The 27,346-nt window shown below is 40.2% G+C and overlaps 1 protein-coding gene across 1 annotated transcript in view; it reads right to left on the reverse strand.

Moving 5' to 3' along the window:
• Positions 1-11,152: 11,152 nt before the first annotated feature.
• The window catches only part of MMP24 (matrix metallopeptidase 24), a gene marked incomplete at its 5' end in the record, with an annotated part of 172,809 nt that continues 156,615 nt past the window's right edge, over positions 11,153-27,346 (reverse strand). The window contains one exon of the mRNA XM_086949070.1: positions 11,153-13,544. Within this exon, the coding sequence (XP_086805196.1) occupies positions 13,207-13,544 (338 nt within the window). The remainder of the gene's footprint in view (positions 13,545-27,346) is intronic.

Genomic DNA, 27,346 nt, shown 5'->3' on the forward strand with positions numbered 1-27,346 from the left:
CTAAGTTGGCAGGGTATGCCCAGACGTGAGTCCCTTGCTCACTTTGCCACTAGATTCAAGCTAGCCTGGCTGATGAGGGCTGTTAGCCCGAAACCAGTCCCAGGATGCTTGTTTCCGGTCCAGGAAAGACATGGCTTGGCAGTTCAGGCTGGACTGTTCCCATGAGGCACAGGGTCAAGGCTGATTTACATACAGCTGTGTCTGAACAGGGGTGGAGAAGTGAGCTAAACATCAATGATGGATTCAACCCAGATCTATGACTGAGGGGGAGTGTCTGAAAAGTTTCAGCGCTCCGTCCATCATCTCCTTGAGTGTGCTTTGTTTGCCCTATGTTGGCAGGGTATGCCCAGACGTGGGTCTCTTACTCACTTTGCCACTGGATTCAAGGTAGCCTGGCTGATGAGAGCTGTTACCCCAAAACCTGTCCCAGGATACTTGGTTCTGGTCCAGTGAAGACATGGCTTTGCATTTTGGGCTGGACTGTTCCCATGAGGCATTGGGTCAAGACTGATTGGCATATAGCTCTGTCTGAATTGGGGTGGCAAAGTGAGCTAAAAAACGATGAGGTATGCAACCCAGATCTGTGACTGGGGCTGAGTGTCTGAAAAGTTTCAGTGCTCCTTCCATCATTTCCTTGTGTTAACTTTCCCAAAGTGGCATTTTCAAAATTGTAATTAAAAATCCGACTCTACCATTAATGAGGGTGTATCATTACAGTTTCGGTACCAAACATGACTTATCCGCCTACTCCCAATTAGGAATTACAGCTTATAAAATGTGATAAGGAGTCCCAATGTTATCCTATGAGAAGAGTAGGCCTCATAGTAGTGAAAATGAATTTGAGAGTCACTACTAGGACATGTAAAATATAAAAGTACATGTCCAACCTTTTAATAACACAGTACTCTGCCCTATGGGCTACCAAGGGCCTACCTTAGGGGTGGTGTGTAATAAAAGGGGAGTTGAAAGCTTGGCAAGTGGGTTTAAGTGCAAAGTCTACATGGCAGTGTAACGCTGCATTCAGGCTGTAATGGCAGGCCTGAAACATATTTTAGAGTGCTACTTAAGTAGGTGGCACAATAAGTGCTGCAGCCCCACTGATGGCATTTAATATACAAGCTCTGGGCATACGGTATTACACTCTGAAAAGGACATATAAGTAATTTAAATATGCCAATGTAGATTTTCCTAGTAAGTCATGAAGGAAAGTCTTACTCACTTTGCCACTGGATTCAAACTAGCCTGGCTGATGACCGCTGATTAGCCAGAAACGTCCCAGGATGCTTATTTCTGGTCCAGGGAAGACTTGGCTTGGCAGTTCGGGCTGGACTGTTCCCATGAGGCACAGGGTCAGACTGATTTGCATATGGCCATGTCTGAACTGGGGTGGCGGAGTGAGCTAAAGAATGATGATGGATTAAACCCAGATCAGTTGACTGGGGGTGAGTGCTTGCAATGTTCAACACTCCGTCCATCATCCCCTTTGGTTTTGCTTTGTTTGCCCTAAGTTGGCAGGGTATGCCCAGACCTTGGTCCCTTGCCCACTTTGCCACTGAATTAAAGAATGCATGGCTGATGACGACTGATTAGCCAGAATCCGGTCCCAGGATGCTTATTTCCTGTCCAGGGAAGACATAGCTTGGCAGTTCGGGCTGAACTGTTCCCATAAAGCACAGGGTCAGACTGATTTGCATATGGCCATGTCTGAACTGGGGTGGCGGAGTGAGGTAAAGAATGATGATGGATTAAACCGAGTTGACTGGGGGTGAGTGCTTGCACTGTTCAACAATCCGTCCATCATCCCCTTTGGTTTTAATTTTATTTAAGACAAGGTGATGAGTGTTATGCTTCTCTGATCTTGCTTTATTTGAATAGCAGCAGTCAAAAACACAAAGAATTACAAATCCCATGAGACTGGATACAACTAGACAATGGGAGATTGAAATGCAGTAGAACAGTAACCTATAGCAGTACAGTACTACCTATAATGCTCAGCTTGACTGTGAACAGTTCTCTTTTCCTTTGCGAGAATTTAAGAACAAACAATAAATAACAGAAAAATGTCTCACACAATTAAAAAAGCCAAAGTATACGTAAACACATCTTGGCAAAAGTCTATAACTCTGGGTCCCAGGAAGCGAGTGGAGAAGGGTAAGAAACAGGAACATCAGGAAAATCCATGGGTGGGGAAGTCTGAATTAAATTGCCAGTACAGGTTGAAAATTCCTTAGGCGGAAGAAGACAGAGATGCCGGAGCTGCTGTAAGGGTGGAAAAAAAATGACGTTCAATCAGGTTGTGGTAGGTTAATACTCTCCCTGTGTCTTTAATAAAATTAATATCTTACTAGGAAAACCTACATTTTGTTGCAATACCGGAGGCTCCTATTATGCTTTTTTAAAGCATGTTAGTTACAACAGAAGATGCAGTATGTACAGGTTTACAATAGTAAGTTTGGAAAACATTATCATGAGATCAATCAGCTGAAATCAGAATATTCGCAAGACGAGAGCCTGCCAAAAAGCTTTGGAGCCCATAGTTCCTCTCAGAAAATGGGCAAAAAAAAAATGGAAGTATCAGTACCAGCTAGGTACATTGCCCACTTAACCCAGAGAACGAGGGTAGGGGAAGACACTGGGTTGCGTGGTTTTCTGAAGGAAATGGGAAGTAGGACATTCTGAGATCAACTGTGTTCTGTTAATACACTTTGAGACATTGTCCAATGCAAAGTTCGGGATGATGAGGAAAGTAGGGATAAAAAGAGAGGTTACATTTGTTGTAGTACTTTTACAAACTGTAAATAGCACACATGTAGAAGTAAACTGTTGAAAGGAGATATTCTGAACTCTGACATCATATAAAAGTTTGATAGATATCAGACATATTAACATGGTAAGCTTTGTTGACAACATCTTTATGGAGAGGTAAGCATTAGCCAGCCATGATATAAATACATTTAATATTAAATTGACATTCCACAACGTACTGTACTTAGGAACAGGAGGATTGCAAATGTTACTTACTATAACAGTCGACAGATGAGTGGGTGCTCTCCCACTGGTTTTCCATTTATGTAAGGCTGATGAGTAGAAATGGCAGATCTGTCAAGCTTTATGTATGATAAATTTTTCCCCTGCCAGGAAATTAACGATGTAGGTAATATCCTTTGAAAGTGATTGACACTCTCTCCCACACACTAGCTTGCCCATAAAGACCAAGCTAACTTGTAAGCCTTGGTGGTACCTGGGGCCCTGGAATTAATAATTGTACTCTGAAGCGTCTGATGAAATGAGAGGGAAAGACTGGAAACTCCTGATATTTTCTATGCTGAAAGAAAGAGGGAGTTGTCTAACACCAGATTGTGGGGGAGGCCACATGGGTGTAGGAGAAGGTTGGGAAACGAAGACAGAAAAACTGGAAAATCCATCGCTAGTTCCTAAAGAGGAGGGAACCAAACCTGTGATTGTCAGAAGGAAGAAACTAAAACCAGAGTTGCTTGTTTGTGTATGACCTGAGCTAAAGCCTGGATGATCATGAGAAAAGGAGCAAATGCGTAATTGGTTGAAAGGGACCATTCCTGAAGAAAAGCATCTAAGGCTAAAGCTAAGGAATCTGGGTGCCAGCTGAAGAGCTTGGCAATTCAGTCTGGAGACGAAAAGGTCTTTATGGAAAGGACCCTATTTGGATGATGCTTCCAATTGCTTGAGTCTCAAAGGTGGTGAGAATGCCAGTCTGGTACAGAGTTCAGATCTCCTGGCACATATTCTGCATGTACAGAAATTTCGTTTAATAGGCAGTATTCCCAAAAACATTTTGCTAGTTCCGCTTATGGCTTTCATCTGGTGCCACCAAGGTGGTTGATGTAACAGACTGCGGTAATGTTGTCCATACGAAGAAGAATGGAGCAATGAACCCTGTTTTTTGCTAGGCTTCTGTGCCTGCGAGCATCTCTTAACGGTTGATATGCAATCTGGACTCCTCGTGAGACCAAGGACCACCAGTCGAGAGTGGTCTACAACAGGCGCCCCACCCCGTCCGACTTGCATCTGATTTTAACACAAGATCAGGGGCTGACACGAAGATGGTTCTACCATTCTAGGCATCTAAATGGTCTATCCACCAAACAAGTTCTAAACATGATTCTGAATCTTGGTTGATGGGGTCGGAGTAAGTGAGGCTTCTGCGTAAGTGGTGAATCTTTAATCTTTGAAGGCCCCAATAATGGACGGGGCCTGAACATTTTGCTTGTATGGAAAACGAGAGAAGACCCATAATTCTCACTAGAGTTCTGAGAGAGATTACCAAACTCCAAAGGGTCTGGAGAATTTCTGATTCAATGGTTTTGATTTTTGCAGATGGAAGATGAAGAGTTGCGCTGGAAGAGTTTATTTGGAAATCTAAGACCTCTATTTGTTTGAAGGGTTCAGCATTGATTTCTCTGAGCTGATAAGAAAACCCAGTTCTAAAAAGAGAGAAAATGTAAGATATACCTGTGACTGAAGGCTGTGAAACTTTTGGGTCATTATAAGAATATTGTCAAGATAGATGATGCGCCTGATTCCTTTGGCTCTGAGGAAAGCTACAACAGGTTTCATTAATTTGGTATAGCACCATGATGCCAAGGAAAGTCCAAAAGGCAGAGAAGAAAAGTGATACATTTGATCCTGCCAATGAAATTGGAGCAATTTCCTGTGTTATGGAAGAATGGGTACGGTGAGATACGCATCTTTCAAGATCCAAACGAGCCATCCAGTCGTGTTTGGAGTAAATAATCCCTAGAAGGATAATGGTCTCCATCTTGAAATGTCCATAAACGACAAACCGGTTGAAGTGTCTAAAATGTATTACTAGTCTAATTTTCTTGTTTTTCTTTTGAAATAGGAAGAGAGAAATGAAGAAGCTTGAAGGATCAGGAAAGGTGACTTGGATGGCCTGTTTTCGCAAAAGAGACTATCTCTAGATGAATGAGTTGGATATTTTGGAAGAGAATTTTGGAGGGGACTGAAACACAGTTTGAAAATGTCTGGAGTACAGTTCTATAGCATAAATCGTAAATAAATCGTAAATCATACGCTCTTATATAGCGCCTTATCACCGTAAGGTCTCAAGGCGCTTGCTTTGGGAACCCGTCCTGGTCTTTCCCTGCGAGATTACCCCTACTGGGCATCCCCAAGGTGAAGACCAGGCATCCCATCGCGGTGGGGTCGTAGTGGAGATTAAGCAAGCTATTGCCCAGAGTTGCAGAGTGTGAACCCACGATTCGAGTAGGCACCGAGGCGAGAATTATCGAGTTCGTGGACATTATGAGCTCAAGACCCTGCCGCGTCAGGAATTGAACCCTGGTCCCGGGTCTGACCTCTGCATCAGGGTCTGCCTCCTCTAACCGGTGAGCCACACTTCTCCTCCATAACCTAGGACAGTGGTTAACGCCAACGGATCTGACATTATAGATTGCCATTTTGTTAGGAACAATCGGAGTCTCCCTTCTACGGGAAGGCCAGAAGAGAGACTTACCTGTTTGGGGATTGTATCTGAAACTTTGTGTCCACGGCCTCGAAAGCCTATGCCACTCTGGGGATAGAATTGAGGCTTGTAGTCTAGATAATCTGAGTTGAAGGAGCCGCTGAATCCTTTGTTGTGTAAGCCATGGCCAGTAAAGTGGCTCCTGCCTCTACCGGCCCAGGCAAAAACATGCTGAGAAAAATTCTTCTTAAGTGACTGCTGTGCCTTGTTGAGGGATGCAAAAGTGGACACATATTTGCTGAGTTCTTATATGAAAGAATCCCCAAACAAGTGACCTGCTTTTAATCTGTGATCCATGGATGAAAGGTTTACAAGCTTGGGGTCCAATTTTAACAATAGTCCTTTTCGACATTCATGTGTTATGGTGGAGTTAGCATTCCCTATTAAACAAACGGCTCTTTGACCCCACAAAGAAAGATCTTCAGGCACAATAAAGGAATTATCAAGTCTCGTGGCTTCTGCTAGGTTACAAATACGAGCCAGGGGACCAACTATATCTAAAAGCTTATCCAGACAGGTGGACCAGGATTTGTCTACCCCCATTCGGGGATCTTTTACAGATTCTGAGAAAAACATGAGTATACAGTCAATAGACAGTAATTTTGGGAGGAAGAGAAGGTTCTATGGCACTCTGACTTTAATGTAGGTATTGTCTCTTGTCTAGGGGTAAATGTAGTGTAGAGGCAATGTACTCTTCAACATGGTCAGCAGGGAGCCACTCATTAGAATTGAGATGGTGAATCAAATTAGGATCAGACATTGGCAAACCATTGGTGCCTAACACAATTTTGAGTGTGAAAGGATCATGAGAAGGAGATGGGAACTTGCATTTCTTAGGAGGAGGGGAGGGAAATGGGTATTTGTCTCCAACACCATCCTTGTCATTATATGATTCCAGAGTACCCATTTCATAATCTGTGTCGGGTATATGAGTAATTACAATAGGAGATGATTAATATTAGAATGTTTAGACTTTGGGATGTTATAACATGAATTCCCAAATTGGAAAGATTTTGTTGTGGCTTTGACATTAGTTGCCTTAGGAGAACATTTTGCCTTGCACTTCCTGCTTTACCCAAAAGAGCGGACCAGAATCGTCTTAGAGATTAAAATAATCACAGAATTCTTAATGTTTCGTGTCACTTTATCCAGGCAGCACCAACCTGCTCCACCAAAGCCTGAATTAAATCATTTAAATTATCTTCTAGAAACTTCTCTTCATCTTTATTGTCCTGTAACAAGAGAAAACTGTCAATCTCCATATCCGGTATAATGTGAGGAGAAAGCAATGTAAAATAGGCTACCAAGGGGTTAAAATGAAGGAGGAGGGAAAGAAAGGCTGAACCCCTCATTATGGGTGTGACAACCCTGAAGAAAGCTGAGGGAAGTGAGTGAAAAGCCAAGGGGTTGGGAATTTCGACTACGCCTCTTGAAGGGGTGAGAGTTCGAGTCGGAGAGAGACACCGACCGGAGCCAAGTGGGAGCCAGGTGAAGTATTCTAAGAAATATGCGCCACAAATACGGCCAACACTAGGGCAGGAAGGCTTAAAAGATATGCCTGTCTCAGACTGTAAAACAAAAGGTTGAAAATAACTATATAAAGGAGCACTGGCAGTCCTTTCTAGCTGCTCAAATTTCTTAGCACATAGGAAATTAAATCAAATCCCCTTTTGTTGTGGCATGCTGTTGGGTTTGAAGCTGAAACTCAGTTTATTCAACTGCTGCTATGGGACTGCCTTTCTTTTGGCCATGCTCAGCATATTCCCTGGTTAGCTTATATAGCAAAGCTCTATGGGGGAAACCTGAGATTATTAGCAATACAAAATGTATTGGTACAGTTTCCAAGAAGGAAATTAGTTCCCCATGTTTGATTGTATTTATATCTGAGGGTATTCAGTTTTATTGGTCCACGGTCACAAATTCTGAAGACCGGCATATGTTGAATCACTTTCATTTAAATTTGATACATTTTCAGGTTGCTGTCCTGAAAATGGGTTAATGGTCAAGAGCTCCCACATCCTGGCCACGTGATTGATTGTCTAAGCAAGGCACTTAACATTACATAATATTTTGTCAGTTTTATAAATAGGCTAGATTACCCTGTTTGCACCCACTGTTGGAGAAAGTCGGTTTTGGAAATTCCAAACCTGCCGTATTTTTACAGCAGTTACATGGTGTGTTTAGATATTCTGTTATGATATCATCTTTAAAACAATCCCTAAGGGCAAGGAGACAACTAACTATTACTTGAATTGGCTTTTTTTAACTCTAGTATTTATTATGTTTTAAATGTATTAATGTTATTTCATGATTTTTTCTTTTATTCTAAATAAGAATTGATTGCTTTCCTTTCCCTGATTTTTATCATTGATGGTTAATTAACTGAATAAGATTTTTTTAAATTGATCGCAGTTCCTGAAAATTCCATTTAGTTTTTCCAAGTCAAAGGGCAAGCTCCACATCTGCCCTTTTTATGTCAGCTCTTCCTATAACTTTCACAGATTGTTAATCCATACTCAGTGGTCCCATGCTGGAAAAAGCCCCTATTTTATGTTGCAGAGGAAGTCACTGTCTTCCGGCAAAAGGGTTGTTAAAAAGCCAACCAATTATATATATTGGGTTTTTGGAGAATAGATGTGATGTAAACCAGTTTTAACCCATTTTATTCAAAGGCAGCATAAGGTACACTTCCTTAAAGTTACTTTTCCACTAAAATGATAACAAATCAACTTTAACCATTGATTAACATTTTTTTACCCTAAATAAAAAAGAAATATAATCATTGTGTTAGATGCTTCCTATGTGTAGGTATGAAACAGTGATTTTGTTCATAACTAGGCGTGTTGATGGAAAATGCAACTTTACATGTACAGTGAAAACAGTTTTTGGGTAATTGCTCACTTTAAGGGCATACTGTTCCCTAATTGCATTATACAATATGTTTATATATTAAGTCCCCCACTGTGGGATTACAAGGGACACTTTTCAGGTGATTTAGCTAGTACATAAAAATAAGCACAGGCACTTTTCCTTTTCATGTGCAGTGCTTTTAAACTGCAGCCCAGCCAGTGCACCACGTAGCTCCCTAAAGTCATAAATTGTTTTCATATATGTGATTGTGTAAATACACACTCCAGCCCACATATGACATTTAACTTCCATGCCACTTGTGCATTTATTGCACCATCTGCCTTGGCCTTACAGGCTACTATAAGATCCACAATATGGCTTCTGAGTTGGTCAATGGCATGAAAAAAGAAACAACACCTTCCCTTTTCTAAGCAGCATCCTGTGTCTCCCGTTCAAAGTCAGGATCAGATTAAAGATCCTCTGTCTCAGTCATACATGAATGCCAGCGGTGATTTCCTAACTTCAGCACGTAAATTAGTTGCATGTACCAAAATATACCGACCTACTACACAGCATTCCCAAAAATCCCTCCTCATTTTTGAGCAGATGCAACAGCTGATTCAATTAATAATTGTCCCATCATCTAAACATTCCAGAGAAAAGTGACACACTCTTACAATTGAGTTCTTGAAACCAAGTAAAGTGTTATGGCTGTTTTTTCATTTTATTGACAAACTTATTTTGGAATACAACACAGTGAGATAGGAATACTGAGTACAAGGTGCAGACAGTATAAAAACCATATCTCTCCCTTCAGAATACACTATAGTGTCTAAAACGGTGACAATGCGTTTTTATAAAATAAAGTACACGTGAAGTCAAAGAATAATTGGTATAACACAAACTGAGGTACTTTTTCCAGAAAGGCAGATATGTGTTTAAATATAAAAAGATCAACTAAAAAAGTTAAAAAGTAGTCCACATTATAGTACATGTTGTATAACAGAAACGTCCAGTCACATGAATCCATTCATGTTGTTCTTAGACATGAACTGCAGTAGTTTTCATCTGTGTAGTCAACACCTTCAGGTGAACTAGGCAACAAGGAAGGGGCTGTTTAATTTTGGGGACTCAGTAAGAAGCTCTGTACATTAACACTGTGCATTGGTAAGACTTGTGATGATGTGTGGAACTTCCAATGAGTCATTATAATGAACGAATCAAATCCTGCAGACATGAACAACATTTTATCAATCTATGCATGCAATACATGGTTCATTGTGTGCAAATAAAGCCTGAGATTGTCTCTCAGATCTCAACTTAACTTCAAAGTAAAAAATAAATACATAAATAAAAATAATTAAAAATAAAGGCATACACAAATAGATTCAAATGCCTTGTGATCAGTTAACATTTCAAGAAAAGGTATATCATGTTCTACATGATAAACATTGTTTTCGGCTTATTAACAACCTATTATTGTACCTGTATATTCAAAAAATTCACAAAAGCAAAATGCAAGTTTCTCCATTCTTGTGCTTAACTTTGTTTAGCTAGACATTTTACCAACCAACACACACTTCTGTTTTGAATTTAAACTAGTACAGTTTTTCCAGAAAATCAGATAATTGAAATTGATGCTTTCAGTTCACCTGTTCTACAGGCTGCGCATAATTCATCAAAGGAAAAATGTAAATGTTGTAAATCGCATCCAATGTGTATTCCGTGTAAAACTATTTGCAGGTTACACACCAAGTCACCCACAAAGTAGCATGAGAAGATAACAAACTTTCAAATGTCAGAAAATTTCACTTTTAATACTTTCAATTGCTAGAGAAAGCTGTATGCAAGCTTTTTGTCTATAAAGACATTTTACGTACAACAAGACCCATATTAAAGTTCAGGCATCACTGGCCGTCTAAAAACAATATGCGTTTTTGTGCAGAAGACAAAAAATGTCAATTCCAGGGTACTGACTAGAAAGATACTCCTTCTCACAAATGACGCATTATATTCAGCCATTAAAATCTTCTGTCTACTAGGGTAGCCTCATCTGAATGCTTCATTCGGATTTCAAATGCATTCCCTAACATGAAAGACAATTTGTTTGCCTTTTTAAGAAAACCCACATCGTAATGATTTGTGAAAACATACAATATATATATATATATATATTTTTCTGCAAATGAACATAACAATCAAGACCAAGGAAAATGTCTACAGAACAGGCAGTTCCGTATATATTCATAATTAGTAAATGCTTTGCTAAATACTAGGAAGTATACATTTCAGCATGATGTAAGGTTTTAAATAACTTACAGAAGATGCTATACAACTTGCCTCCTTGCAATTCAGTTTTCTATCTAAACATATAAGTCTAAACAATTGTAGGTCACCAGGATATGTTTGATGTCAAAAGCCCAGTTCTGATGCTGAGAATGTCCACACACTGCAGCCTAAGCAGGTTTCTGTCTGCTTGAGGCCATTAGCTTAGTATGTGGGCACTTGGTGCAAGTGAAATGCTTGATGGCGAATTAATTCATAAATAGTTCAAGGGATCTATTAAATTCAACAAAATCATATAATAATGGCCCAAAAAAATGACTTTTTTCCAAAGAAATAGTCAGAACCATTGAACAGTCATAAGACTTGATGGATTTCAACATCAGTATTATTATTATAAAAAAACGATTCCTTCAGCGCTGATGACAAAGCCAGCTCGTCATGGGCGTTACCTGCGCTACGCGCATGACGAGCTGGCTTTGTCACGTAACGCGCGATTTTCAAATTTTCAGCGCGCAGCGGGAAAACCGCTAGCGCGCATGCGGTTAAAAAATATTCTAATGGAGAATCATTAAATCCAGAATGTGGCAAACACTGAAATGTTGTAATCCAGGTAATTGAAGTGACTTTTAAAACATGGCTCTCTCTCCACTACTCCAGTATTTGTATAAGGGTACATGCTTTCCAATATGATTTAATATTGAAAATAAAATATAGAATCTATCTACTTTGAAGACATTTTACCTTTTCATTTATATTAAGAAACCACACAGCACTGCAAAGAATAATGCAGTCCTTGCAAAATAAGGAGGCTTTGTTTCTCTGACTCCTAACATTCCTATTAATAGATTATTTATTTTTGACCCATTTAAGAGTTCAATACATTTATAGATCGATGTACTTAGAACACGTTTATCCATGGTACAGAAAACATATCAAGAAGTTATATTGAAGAAAATACCAGCCTATTAAAAAAAAGGTGTGATTGGCATTTTCCCTCAAAAATACTGCGGCAGCAGATCTTTATACTGCATTTTAGTGAATGCAGTTGTCGTACCTTAATAAAGACCTTTACAAATGTTTCTATATCATTTCTCCAGTCATAAACTAAGAACAAACTTTATTTACCTTATTCACTCAAATGTTGTCATCATAAAATGAGATACATGTTGGAGGTCCTGTTTATTATGCCCATTGTTCTTCCACTTGTTTACCTTGTTGAGCATCTTATCAACAGTGCACAACTCATATGTAGGGTTTTTACCCAAAGAGTAACCTTGGACATGCTAAGTGAATGCTGAGCCACATGGCTAAAAGATGGATGTCATGAGTATTCACCCACCTGCCTAATTGTGATCTCTGCCTAAAAATTGTAAGCAAAAACCATTTGGTTTAGATTTGAAATGCAGACTCCACGTTCCTAAGTCAAGTCTGCATCACACAAAAGAATCTCTCAAGTCAAATGGCCCTTATCTTTAAAACTAGTTTTGAATGTTCAATATTCATTGGCATAACATTTCAGATATACCATTTTACCCATCTCAAACGCCGCTGTTGGGAAAAAAAGGTTAGTTGATCATTTTGTTAGATTTCTAACCCACTTTGATCCTTTAAATCTCCATAGACCAGACATGGCTTTCTCAGAGAGACAGAAAATGGCAAAAACTACTATATTATAATGGTGTAATGTTAATACCACATAGAATGTAAAAAGAAATCAATTGGGCTGCATACACTTAATTAGTATTCTCCCCAAATATTTTGCCATACAGAATGCAATTGCAATACAGGTGTGGTAGATGAGAAACATGGATTCAGCTAGTTGATATGTTCATTCTTCTTTGCATAGCTCCCTGTTTGAGCGACAGCAAATGATTCAGAAATACTTTTGTCCACTTCTAATTTATTTTTTCATGGGGACCAGTCAAAAACTCCAACATCTAGCAACCATTTATTAACAATTCCCATTGTAAATTATAACATTTCTGACTAGCGGGCTGTTGGGAAATGTCACCAGCAAATGTCTTATTTCTTATGTTTTTACAATGGTGATGATCCATTTGGAGAACAAAGGTGTACATTTGTTGTTTCGGTAAGACTTGTTTGATGAGCTGTCTAGCACAGCACAATGTGTATCATTTCATACACTGAGTGGCTATTTTTGAAAAGCCATTGATAAGCACTGTAAAAAACTAGGCCCCTCCTTTGGTGCCCACACCGAAGAATGCTGGTTTCTAGCAGCCAGGTCCCAGAGAATGTGTTGTTTGTTTAGAGAAACATAAAACTTGAAAGAAAGTTGTAAACCCACAAGGTGAGTTTATGGAGAATGGCACACTGAATGGGTACAGGTAGGTGGTGGTAATATTAGAAGTGGATCCACTGTGTAAGGCCATCTCTGTATTCCAATGTACCTGTCAGTACCAAAAGCATCAAGAAATTCCTCAAGTCATTTAAGTCCCTTTAAAGGATTTGATTTCCATGATTCAACTTACAATTCAGGCCCCCTTGCAGCACTGGCAGGAACTAAAAACCAAGATGCATGTCTGATCTTGTCATACCCATTCTTGTACTGGTCGTTTATAGTAAGTGACATTTTGCTGGACGCCTTTGTTTTTAAATTGGAAGATTGTGTATACCAAGACGAGGATGCACAGGGACAAGATACAAGGAATGACCACTGCAATGGCGTTTACAGTGCTAGGCACATCGTTTATCGTGACCATTATATCAACGTCATCATGGGGTATATGTCGGTCTTTACTTTTATCAACATCCTTTTGGTTGCAACCCATCCTATCTTTGAGGATTGACCGTGGATAACCTGGCTCCACACTTAGCTTTTGGTTATCAAACTTCCAATATTCCTTTCCCTTGTAGAAGTAAGTGTAAGCTGAGGGCAAAAGAAACATTGTGTTAGAGGCATTATAATGTATCTCACATATATAAATAGATGAGGACAATTGTAATGTGCAGCCTCTACTACTATTGTTAAACACAGTCAATTATAATTGAATGGGGACATGTACTACCTTGTGGTACAAATACAAACTTCTTCTTCACCTTTAAAAACCAAAGCATTGTAACAGTTAGTATACCACAACTATAGCTTTGTACCATTTGGCCACCACCCCTCCAGAGGGCAAGCTGCTCCTCCCATGACTTGACTGGCTATAGATAATAGGAAAGAACATCGAAATGAGAGTGTCTATAACTTTATATTCTTCTTCTTCCATCTCTCATAGTTCAAAACAATAAGAACAGATTCTCATACAAGAAAGCAAAGGTAAAAATCAGTATCAGACATACAACATTCATGTAAAAAAGTTTTGAACAGATTGAGCTATGCTTCTAGTGGACACATCCAAATAATCTTGTGGTGTGCCCACGTTGCTACTGTAGAAGTTGTGTTAAAAGATATATGGCCATAAATCACCATTGCAACCTAAGGTCTGCGATGCTGAGTCTTGAGTACCGATGTGAAGCTGGTAGCATTGAGTAATAAAGTTGTTTGTTTTGCAGTAGATTTTGGTCGCGCATGCTAACTTAAGTGATGAAATGCTGGAAAAAAATACAGACGATGACAGTTGAAATTCAATTATAATGTCTGTCAGACAACAATGTTAGCGTATCACACCAGCAAAAGAGGAATAAGACCTAGGACCAAACACAAATGTCTTCACCAACAGGAATATTCAACTAGAAACTTTGAATAAATACACGCTGCTTTCATTGCATAACTATTTGTTCACTTCTGAAAATAAGCTGGGTAAGTTTTGATTCTTTTAGCAAAACACTTTTTCTGTAAGAAGAAGAGGGCCTAAAGGTGACCTGGGCTGAAAGCACTGCCTTGCTCTGAAAGCCTTTAAAATTTGGGCAGACAAAAAGTTCTCTATAGGGGAAGATAGGTCTGCGGAGTAAGGCATCCATAGCAGAGATTTGTATATAACCTGAGTGTCACAAACTTAAATCACAGCATGCCCACTCAGCTACTTAATCTTCCAAGATCAATTAAATCAGCCCTTTTGAAGTGACAGTTGCAGTCATTATTATACATCAGTTGCACATGCAATTGGTAACCAATGTTTCTTTTTGGAGCCACTGTGGATGGCATATATCCCCAGTGGTTTCAGAGATCAGACTACATTTAAGCTTTTAGTTAAAATTATGAGCTGGTTCTTTCCTAAGTTGCCTAGTGCTCTTGATTAACATGTTACAGGCTTGAGTTTTCAATCAAGACTGTTTAAGTAATCCACCCTGTGTAGTTAATATGATAAATGGAGTATGATACAACGTTCTCTACACTGATACCTTTTGACTAAATTATGCCACTGATGACCTCAGTGATCTTCCTCTGACCACCTCTATCTTGCACTGCTGTATAACACGATCCATATACATAGAGAAAATAATGTTGTCATCATACAAGATGTTTAATAAAATAGATTTGCTAGAGAGAGGAAGTGCACTCGGCCGCGTGGTTCATGGAGACTCCAGAGAAAATGGCCCTCACTGGGGTATCAAAAACACATTTAGCCATCAGGAATTTCTGATTAGTGTCTTCATTGCATTCCAGCGCAAATTTATATTTTCCCAAAGCATCTAAAAAGAGGTGATCCACCTCATTTTCTAAAAATTGTTGCATTTGGGTGACTCGATTTGTGTTTTTCCATCAAATGTCAAGACCTACTACCTGTTAGTGTGGTTTAGCATGATTCCTCCAGACTTTGTTCTCCTTAGCATGAGGGTGAGAGAACAGATATTTTCATTCCCTGAGGATTGCTACTGCTTCCTGCAATTGCATTGAAGAATACCCGCTCATGAATACAGGTTCATATTTCAGTATTTTGTACTGAATGTTGAACACTTGATTCACTAAGAGATTCTTCCAAATCTGCGGACAATGTTTTGCGACAGGACATTCTATACAAGGATGTCTTGCAGGAACCTGTCTTGAGTAACAAATTTGCAAAAATGTAATTTTTCTTATGTTTAGGATAGAGAAACTACTAACTGCCAACCCATTAAAATTTGTTATACACTGTTGCGCGACAAGGGTCCTATGAGATTCTTTGATGTTTCTGTGTGGATCACTAGAAGAGTGAGTGGCTCTGCTTGCCTGCAGTCAGGAAGCAATGCAGCTTACTGATGGCCTTTATTTGATGATGAGGTTTCTGTGGCACTTTGTCATCATCCAAGCAAGCAATTCTACTTACACTAAGCAATGACATGAAAGATGACACTAAAAAATATGCAGGTGTACAGAAATAAAAGTCATTGGCTTTGGGCAAAGCTCAACTACATACCTGGTTGGCTCGTCTTTAGAATGGGCTCCCTCTTGGTCCAATATTGAGTTTACATTGGTAATCATGGGAGTAAGAGATGGAGAATATGACAAGTCCTCAGCTGGGGGCCTAACAAACATAACTACAGTGGATGGATATATCAGTGTTTCGGACGAATGCTGAAAATGTTTGTCATTGCACATCCTGAACTTCCATAAGCAAACGTACAGGAACAGTTTGAACCACAAGTTAGAACAAGGAGCCCCAAATAACTCACTGTCCAGGTCTCAGACAAAAGGAAATCAGTATAAGAGAGCAAAAAAAAGGTGTGTTGTCTTAGGGTTCGTTACTCCGAGTAGAAGGTACAACTGTTTTTGGAGGGGGTAAAATATGAATGAAACTCTGAATGGGTCCAGTGAGGGAGAAGTAAGTACTGATAAGGAATATTAGGCTACGCTAAAACTTATGGAAGACTGTTCATGATCCTATTCTTATGTGTGTGATTATGATAGTGACTGTAAATCTGTATGGGAGACATCTTATTCTTCATTTTGAGCTTATTTGCTTTTTTCGGACAGTTGGATGAGGACTCATTCACCACAGAGCAGTGGCAGCCTTTCGAGCAACTAGTTCTCCGTCCCTTACCTCGAGCACTGAACAAGCTATATTCACAGTAGAATGTTACCTTGAAATGGGGTAAATACTGTTATATGCCCTAGTGTATTGGCACCCATTGATGCTAATCACTCTTACATAGAACCTGAAAGATCCTCATCTGAATGACTGAAAATAGGCTATGATCAGAGGATGTGGACTTTTATTTGGCACTAAATTCCCCACGGAATCCGTTAACACGGGATTCCTATTTACTTTTTTCTTCTCCGTTCCCTTTGATCCTGTGGCCTTGTCTTAAATCTCTAAAATATACAACAGAGAAGATATTTCATGGCGCAGATCAGTGTAAATCCCACATTTTCCAAGGGAAAATATGAAATTTAAGTTTTACAGGGTGCTCATGATAGAAGATTTACAAATTGAGGGAAAGGATGTCTTTGGTTTGGCACCATTTCTCATATTACTTTATTCAGTTTATAAGAAGAATGTGAAACCATTTTTAAGCAACATACGTAGTACATGGATGAACACTACACTATATGAAAACCTGTAAATTAAAGTTATTGCCAATCTGGAACAAGAACATGTAATTACAATTAGACTGCAATTGTTAACTGCATTCATGCTCACTTTGTTGTTTCAGCATTTTAAATTGTAATAGAACGTGAACATTGTATCATGTCAGATAATTATTATTATTATTAATGCAGCTTATAGAGCGCATGGCTACCTCCCACGGAGGTGTCCCGGGGCTGGCAGCAGAAGCAGCGGCGTGACCAAGGGAACAAGAGGACTTTTACTTCGAATCAAACAACCATGTCTTCAAGGCTTTCCTGAACATGTGTTCAGACTTGGCTTTCTGTAGGTGTTCTGGCATAGAGGTCCATAGCAAGCCTGTTCTTACAGAAAAGGCCCGGCCACCAATCCTAGCTTTCCTGAAGCGAGGAGTCACCAATAACTCAGCTCAGAGACATAAGGACAGATTGGCTTTACAGTGTCTTATATTACATCTAATAAAAATAGGTTGTAAGTATAGCATACTTGTTTTCAGGTACATAGTGCAGAGAAGCATAAAGTACAATATAGATTTGTCACCTCCTTATTTACAACTACAGGAGATTATTAGATCCGTTTTGGGAAGGGTCTTAACTGGCAGTTTGCCCACCCTAAAGCTTATGTAAGCAACCTTTTCAGTTCTGAGAATATCTGGTCCATGTACTGTTCAAAATGAGGGGAAGATTTAAAATCCAGAACTCGTGTCAGGAGTTCTCTCTGCCTTGCTTTCATACAGTACCAATTTTTAACTTCAATATAATGCACACTTGCGGGGGTCATTTACGGAGGATCAATTTTAAATGTTGCACAGCCTATGGCCGGTAGAGTGCTTTCTATGTTGCTCAACTAGGGCAACTTGTTTGAGCTATTATTCTTCCAGATCGCACACAAGTCTTGTATTTGTCCAAATGTGTGCCCAATACAAGATTGGTTTGAGTGCTAGTAAGTTATTGATCAACTTCAACAAAAGAGAGAGTTTTCCCTTACAAACCCAGAAAGGACTGGGAAAAGTAGCAAAACAAGAAATAATTGGTTCCTTTCTGTGGTTCTTGAATTTAAAGCACAATTTACTTTAAGGACTGAGACACCTACAACATTTCTGATCTCAATGATATGTACCCAGGAATTGTTCCACAATTATCTCTCAAAAAAACATAATTTTCATTAAAATCAAATTTATTAAAAACTTCATCAGAATCAAATACGGTATATAATCAATAATTTTACATTTAAAAGCAATCACAGTACATTAACATTCAACACAAATACAAATACACAAAAAATTTACAAAAAATTAAAAAAGTAGCCAAGTTGTGTTTCAGTCCTTAAAGTAAATTGTGCTTTAAATTCAAGAACCACAGAAAGGAACCAATTATTTCTTGTATTGATCAACTTCATACATAGGTCCATGCTGAGGGCGGCCAAAGTGATTCCAGAGCCTAGATAAAACGGGCTACATAGAAATCTATTTTCAGCTTCCCTATTCTGCTTGAAATAACTGCATTATATTTAAGGGTTGACCTCACTACCTAACACATAATGCTGATGCCATTAGTCTAAAAACAATTTGAAATCCAATATTCTCAGGAGATGCAAATTGGCGTTTGTGTGAGGGGTTGTGGCAGCCGCTCCTTCCCTGCTCGGAGCTTCATGCAACAACATCAGCCCAAAATAATTGTATTAGGCAGATGGGGTATAGGGGATGTTTGAGCACAGAGGAGAGACTTACTAGAGGTCCTGGCTGAGGACAGCAGCTTGGGTTCACAGCGGAACGCAGGCGGTGTTGTCGGTGGTAGCAGCGTTGCCATTCACCCACTCTAAACGAATGCTCTGAAGGACTGCTGTACGGATACGCTGCAAGACCCGGGTGGCTCGCGGCTCTGAGTTCCACCAAAAGCGGCTTGGGTGATGCGAGATCGGGTTGCAGAGACAGCACCTGTATCTGTGATTTCTTCTTGCCCCTCACTCCCAAAGTCCGGGACAGGCGGTGATTATTGGCGGAAATAAACCAGCCCTGAAAAATAGAAAGGGCTCAGAAGCAGCGTTGATGATGTATACAAGAAGTTGTAATCAAAGGGAGCCGGCGCAGAAGGGGGGTCTTCAAATTCGACAGCAGCAGGCAATTACCGAATTCTTCCTGCGGCTATTTCAACAGCAGCTGGAACTCTTCAACAGGAAACCAAGAAAGAGCCTGGTCAAAAGGCGCTGGACATGGTGGGGGATTCTGGTCAGTGAACCGGCAAGTGGGAGTCAGGTGGGCTTTTTAGTGGGTGGTGACAGGGAGTCCGCAAGACTGATGGATAAGCCGTTTGGGGAAAAGGCTCAGGGAATGGACAGTAGAGGCACACCTAAGCAGGCTGACCCGCTGTCTCCCCAGGGGGGCATCTTGACAAGCTTTAGGGGATACATTTTTACCCCTAAATGATCGTTCAGATATTAGCTCAGCAGGATCAGACGATGCAAGTATCCTTCGTCTAGCCCAGCAAGTCAGTACTATGACCAGGAACTGTAATTAGAATGAAGAAGCACCCCAGATGGAGTAAAGAAGGTACACAACAAGGATATTCTGTGGATGGACTGAAAAAACATGAATCAAGTGCTACTCTAAAATGGGATTATTCTGCTACACAGATGATCTATACGGAAACGCAAAGACAGGGGCACTCAAATACTGAAGGTAGGGAGGCGCAAATAGGAAAGGGAGCTGAGGAACCATCTCTAAAATAAATTACTAATTTATTAAACAACATCAAGAAGAGACATGGGGGGATTGTAAACAAAACATGGTTAGCCACAAAAAAGCTGCAAGGGGCAATCAGAAAAGTGGCTATAGCATGCACTGAAACGAGTGGAAGATTAACGGCAACTAAAGAACATACAGCTGCTTTGAAAATTGACGTGGCCAGGGCTCATACTCAGGCAGAGGCACAAAGCTCACACAGTTTTGACAAACAATGGAAGCTGGAGGACTATGAAAATAGTCAGCAATGCAATAATTTGCGAATTCTTGCCATTGAAGAAAGGGTTGAAGGGAATGTATTTATGCATATATGATGAATCTGATGGAGGGGGCCCTGCCTGAGCTGCAACAAGGGAACTGGGAAATGAAAAGAGTAAATTGATATCCATTCACGTTGAAAAAAATAAGGACACTCTTACGCAGGAGAATTTGAGAAGCCAAGAGATATAATTGTTTATTTTGGGAATTATTTGCTCCACAGAGCAGTGTTCGCAAAAGTCTGCCCGGATACTAAACCGGTTTATGAAGAACAATCCTTTTTTTCAAGGTCCGACTTTCATGTAACAGTCGAAAGCCGGTGGAAGTTAAGACAGCTGATTGAACCATGTCAGGCACTCGGTGTTGAAGCCTACCTAATGAATCCAGCTCGCCTTAAAATATTTTTTCATGATAAAACAAGAGTCTTCACTTCAGAGATAAGGACAAAAAAGTGCATGGATAAATTGCCTAAAGAAAAACTGAGTAGCCTAACAGGTCCCAAATATTCAAGTTAATGCTATTGGGCTATTATTTTCCTTTAGGAAATTGGGTGAAAGATGTATTTTTCTTTTTTGCGAGTCAAGTTAAAGCCAGGTTTACGTAGAGAGAGTCACTTTGATGGATGAAGATATGTATTGTTTTTCTTCTTGAGGGTGGGCATTCCTTCACAACCGTCATGGAGGCTTGGGGTTCTGATTAGAGGAGGTGGGAGCACAAATTTCATCACTCAGAAGTTCTAGTCTTCTTGTCTGTAGGTTTTGGTGGGAGGGAGGGGGCAGAGGGGTGGTGGGTTTTGGGGGGGTTGAGAAATTGCAGAGGGAGGGACAAGGATGGGGTGGAAAAGGGGATAGGATGGGTCAAGGGTGGACAGGGCATGAGAGGTGGTCGAAAATGGGAAAAAGAATTGTGCATGAGGAGATTCAAGAGATTCTATGGAAAGAAAGAGGAGCAGATTTCAGTAGCTAAACTTATATATTTAAGCTGGGTGATACTGATACATTGAAAATAGCGAGATGGTTAACATGAAAAAATTGTGAGTTGCAACAGTGAATATATGCGGTCTAAACGATTATGTTAAAAGGCACAAGATAGCAGAAGATAAGAAAATCCTGCATGCCGATATTCTTTGCCTGCAAGAAACCCATGTGGACGGCACTAGGGAGAAGCTACTGGAGCAGTTACAGTATACTCTAATAGCCTATACTATGCAAGGAACTAGAACAAGAGGGGTGGTCATTTTAGCCAGGAAAAAAAAAATTATCTTTAAAAGCGCTTGACGGATAAATATGGGCAGTGGACTATCGTGAAATGCTATAACGCTAAATGCAATTTTACTATATTATATGCATAGAGCACTCTTAAGAATGTATTGCATGCATTGGTACCTCTGTGACACCACAAAAAGAGATAGGCCCAGCAGCTTTACTGGTGTGAAATATTTGTGTACCACAGCTAGACAGAACATGGAGAAGAAAACATGGGGGGTTGGATTTACAATGAAGTTTGCATGGTCTAAATCGATCATCCATTTTGCACACACCCTTCAGAAAAAGAGATGCTCATGATCACCCAAGCATAAGCCTACAGACAGGCGAGGGAGATTTTAAAGATAATCTAATTTCCTAAACACGTTCTGATGTATCAGTAGTGAGACTACAGTCACATAATATTCGCAAAACTTCCATTTAGTTAAAAAGCAAGTTAATACAAATGGATCCATGTAACCAAAGGTCAGTGAGCATAATTTACATAGGGAGTAGTAGGCACATTATATATATATATATAAATATATATTACCTTCTGGCGGTCGCCAGAAGGTAGTTATAGTTGCAGCCTAGTTTTCATAGGAAAAGCATTTTTTAATTTGCTAATAACTTTGGCGTCGTTTGATGAATCTTTGTGAAATTCTTGAAAAAAAGTCTATCCAGGTCAGCTCCTATCCTGAAAGTTTGGGGGTGATTCGTCAAGCGGGGTTTGAGAAAAAAGGGAGTCCCAAAACGCGTTTTCCCCATGTTAATTTCCATAGGAAATTTTGCGACGAGCTACAGCCCGAACTGCTGAACGGAAGTACCCCAAATTTAGCAGAAAGGTAGAGCTTGGTTCAGCTAAATGGTGTAAATCCGTTCAGTAGTTTTTGAGATATTAAAAAAATAATAGTCAAAAAATAAATTCCCCTTAGAAAACTTTGTGCAAGGCTACAGCCGAAACTACTGAACGGAATTACCCCAAATTTGGTACAAAGGTAGGATTTGGATCAGAAATTGACCTTTTTAAAAAATGGTGTAAATCCGTTCAGTAGATGCTGAGAAATTAGAAAAATAAAAGTTTATTTATCTGGGCTGAACAGTGATTGGCTGTCACTCCAAACCAGGAAGTGTTGGCAGCCATCATGTGGCTCGGTAGAAGTTCGTCACCAGAAAACAGAGAAACAAAGGTATAAAACAAGAGAAGGGGGCCCAGTAGAAACACCCTGACCCCCTAGGCCTGCTCAGGGGGTCCCGGAAGGACAAATATATATTTTTTTAATTTTGGAGCGTTAGCACAGTGGTGCAGGGGGGCGGGCCCTGACATAGCAAGTGTGCAAACGCACCCCCTGGCACATTGTAAATTGGGGGATTAAGTCCCCTTCAATCCTGAGGGTCCCTGGTGGCGAACTAGCCAACCAGGTACCTCAAGTGTGCTCCAGAAAGCTGCGTTGCAGAGAGGTGTTGAGAGGCCATGCCCCTTTTTACACCTCTCGGCAATGCAGCATTGTGGCGCTTATTGGAGGTACCTCGTGGGCTAGTTGGCCCCCAGGGACCCTCAGGATTCAAGGGGAATTAATCCCCCAAACTAAAACCCGCCAGGTGGTGCGTTTGCACAGTGGTGAAGGGAGGGGTCGGGCCTGATATGACATGTGTGTACTTATGCAATCACTCTACCAAAACCCAAACACTTATAAATTCACCATGCACTCTCCTTGCAGCACTCTAATCATCCAGTCACTACCCATGCACTCATGCAATGACTCATACACTAACTCATGCACTGCTACAATACCCTGAGCAATACCCATGCAGTCCAGCCATCGCCCTGTCACTACCCGTGCACTCCTCCAATCACCCAGCGATCACCATGTACTTATCCAATCACTCCGCCAAAACCCAGGCACTTATAAATTCACCATGCACTGTCCTTGCAGTACTCTAATCATCCAATCAGTACTCATGTACTTATGCAATGACCCAGGCACTAACACATGCACAGCTACAATCCTCTGAGCACTACCCATGCAGACCAGCCATCACCCTGTCAGTACCCATGCACTCTTTTAATCACCCAGCCAGCACCATGTACTCACTCCACGGAAACCCAAGCACATATAAAGTCACCATGCACTCTCCAGACAAGATGGCGTCTGAATAGCAGCTACCCGATGCTGCTCCAGGCACTAACACATGCACTGCTACAATCCCCTGTGCACTACCCATGCAAACATCTAACCACCTACACAGTAGTGATTCACTCCTCCAATTATGCAGGTTGTACCCATGCACTCCAAAAATCCCTCCAACACTACCCATGCACTCCTCAAATCAGCCATCCAGCATCATGTACTTATCCAATAACTCCGCCAAAACTGAAGCAGTTATAAAATCACCATGCACTGTCCTTGCAGCACTCTAATCATCCAGTCACTACCTATGTACTCATGCAATGACCAAGGCACTAACTCAAGGCAAATACAGAGGAGGTCATGCTAATTACAGGGGTACCCCAACACATAGTGTTCCCTGGTGTATGTAGGTGTTATTCTTGTATTCTAAGTGTCTTTTAGCATAGCACTGGCTCCGGTCCTGGTTAGTCATAGTCAGTTACCACCAGTACCCGTCACTAAAAAGTTGGGGGCATAGGAGGACTTTCTGCTCCTCTGTTAGTTCTTTCCGCACATCTCTTGCTTCTTCCTGCAGTTTTCTTCGTCTTTCTGGACTTCTTTTGCCTCTTTCTGCATTTGTCTTGCTTCTTTCTGCGCTTTTCTTCTTCTTCTTTCTTCACATATCCTAACTTTGTAGGCATAGTTAGAAATTAGCATTTAAAAAACCATTGAAATTCACTGAAAAAACCCTAGTTTTCAGGCACGTTATAGTTAGAAATTAGCATTTAAAAAATCATAGAAATTCACGGAAAAAAATATAGGTTTCAGGCATGTTATTGTTAGAAATTAGTATTTAAAAAACCTTGGAAATTCACTGAAAAAACATAGGTTTCAGGGACGTTATAGTTAGTTGGACATTTCACTCGTACAAAACCATCGAATTTCCCCTGTTATAGTTAGTTCAGCTAACTATAACCTGCACCCCCACAATGCACTGCTGAAGACATCACATAGTATATCATTCATGACATGGTCAGTGACATCACTGAATACATCTCAAATGACATCACTGATGTCACTGGCCTAAATGACCTAGAGGCGGGCAGAGGTCAAAAGGCTAGTTGAAGGGGAGCAAGTGCCCATTCTTCTGAGAGATAACACCCAGACAGTAATCAACCTGACTGATGGAGAACTTACAGAAGAAGACTATAAGAACCTAAGTTTAGGACTTTCATACTGCCAAACCAAGAACTTTGACTACACTGAGAGCAGAATAGATCTGTTTAAATTTACTAGCAAACTAAAGCTTCTAAAATTGTACAAAATGAAAGTAGAAAGACGCCCTACACTTGTTAACCCTAATATTACTGACACAGGTGTGAGCCTAATAGTATGGAACATACCAGTAATGCAGGAATTACTATAGTTACAGGGTAACAGCACCAGCAGTGCCAAACAGATTAATGTGGTTGAGAGACTAGAAAAAGAAGGCGTTTTGGTCTCGGAAAAAGGAGGCTCCTCCTTGAAGCCCAAGTCCAAAGCCATTCCTCCCACTATGAACAATGGTCTAGACCAATTCTCAGACAGAGTCAAGAAAGAACTCAGAAAAATGTGATTTATGAACAAGAAGTATGCACATAATACTTATCACAGCTACAAGACCAGACTAGAGAAGCTACCAAAAACCCAGAAGTGATAGTTAGGGGTTCCAATAAAGGAGGCAATATTGTCCTCTGGTCTAAAAAGCTTATATGACAGAAGCTTAGGGTCAACTGAGGGATACCAACTGCTACAAGAAAGTAGACAAAGCACACCACAGAGAATTAGAATGTTGCTTCGATACAGCAATGAAGGACAGAAGGACGTATCAGTAGCAATGAGTACAGCCTTCCTCAACACTAAAGAAACTAAATTACCAGGATTTTATCTTAGACACAAAGACCCCAAAAAAGACACTAGGCAGGACAATCATAGCTCAAGAAGGGTTATTTGAGAATGTCTCTAAATATACGGATACATTTTTGAGACCCTTTGTGGAGATGCTAACTTCATACATTAAAGATACCACTGAATTCCAGAAACATATACACAATATATAGTGGGAAGAAGACATGATACTCATGACACTAAATGTACAGTCCCTATATACTAGTATTCACCATCAAGATGGGTTATGGGTCACTGAACACTTTCTGAATGAAAGACACATAAGATTTTACAAACACAACCTGCTGCTACAAGAGATGACGAGTTGGTTCCTCAAACACAACATATTCTATTTTAACCAAGACATCTTTGAACAGAAACAGGGGATTGCTATGGGTACATGCTTTGCCCCTAGTTTTGCCAACTTACATATGGGTTGGTGGGAAGACTAGATTCTAAATAATCATCCGCTAGACAAATGGAACAGTCACATATCTTTATGGCTGTGCTTCATAAATTATATTTTTGTAATATGGAGAAGCAGTAAAAACACAGCAAAGTTGTTTTTAACTGAAATCAACTCTAATTCACTGAACCTGAAGTTCACCAGCCATATTAGTGCTATTGAAGCAGAGTTTCTGGATGTCAAAATAGAGGTGAAAGAACATCAACTGGTTACTACATCGTTCAGAAAACCAAGTGCAGGTAACAGCATACTGCATGCTAAAAGCTTCCACCTAAAACCACTAATCAATAGTATTTCCTACGGCGAGGTGCAGAGAGCCAGGAGGATATGCAATACAGACAAGAGTTACAAACTAGAGAAGGAGAAAATGGTTATGAGGTTTGATGATCAGGGATACAGCACTAGAATCCTCACAGAAATCAGTAACAGATTAGAGTGAGAGAAAAGTGAAAACTATTCAGAAACCGATATAAGACAGACAAGGACAAGACAGAACAGAGGTTTGTCACAACATACCACAGCTCACACCAAAAACTCAGAAACATACTGCAGGAGCATTGGCAGCTTTTAAGAAGTGACCCAGTCATAGGAAAAGACAAAACTAGGACACTGATGATAACATTCAAGAGAGTGAACTCTATGAGGGATAGATTGGTCCGTAGTGGCGTGAGAGTAGAAAGAAGCCCCTGGTCACAACAGAAGGATGGCTTCACATGATGTAACAAGTATAAGGTATGTAGAAATGGAGAAAACTTGAAATAAATTCAACTAGAAAGGACAACACATAAAGTAAAGGGACACTACACATGTAAAAGTGAATCTGAAGGGGAGCATTCTCAAATGTGGGTGTCAGAAGTTGTACGTGGGGAGTACACTCTCCAAGTACACAAGAGAATACTGCAACTTCTGCAAGCCATAAAGAATTGTGACACAAGTTAGCCGATGGGCAGACATTATCAAGATGTTCATGCCGGGGATGAGAAAGACCTTAAATACAGTGTGATAGATGGGTTGAGACAGGATGAGAGAGGAGGAAACAGAGAGAGAAAATGGAGGATTCTAGAACCTAAATATATACTTGCATTAGACAGACAGGAATTTAGGGGATTAAACCATGACAAAGAAATGTATTTGCACTTATAGAGTGAAACTTTAAAGCTGCTCCACACCCCTGTATGATTTTACTATTGTATTGTTTAACTTTCAGCCTGACCTGTAGCTGCGTGTGATAAACATTGCCATCTCTTTTATAGAAATATAAACTTTTTCACTTTATGTGTGTTTCTCTACAGGGTAGTCAGAATGTAGCAAACAAGAATTAGAAGTTCTTTAAGTCTATTTAGAGCATGAATATGGAAAGGAAGTCTTAGCTCTGGTAACACTTTGAAATTTGGTAAGAGGTGAATGGCCTACTTAGGCACCACTGACCATTGAACAGTTAATTCCTTTATTTTATTTTAGAAGTCTTTGCATCTTAGAGTATTGGCTTGATCAA

The sequence above is a fragment of the Lissotriton vulgaris genome, unplaced genomic scaffold (genome assembly GCF_964263255.1).
Source record: "Lissotriton vulgaris unplaced genomic scaffold, aLisVul1.2 SCAFFOLD_1397, whole genome shotgun sequence".
Classification (NCBI taxonomy): domain Eukaryota; kingdom Metazoa; phylum Chordata; class Amphibia; order Caudata; family Salamandridae; genus Lissotriton; species Lissotriton vulgaris.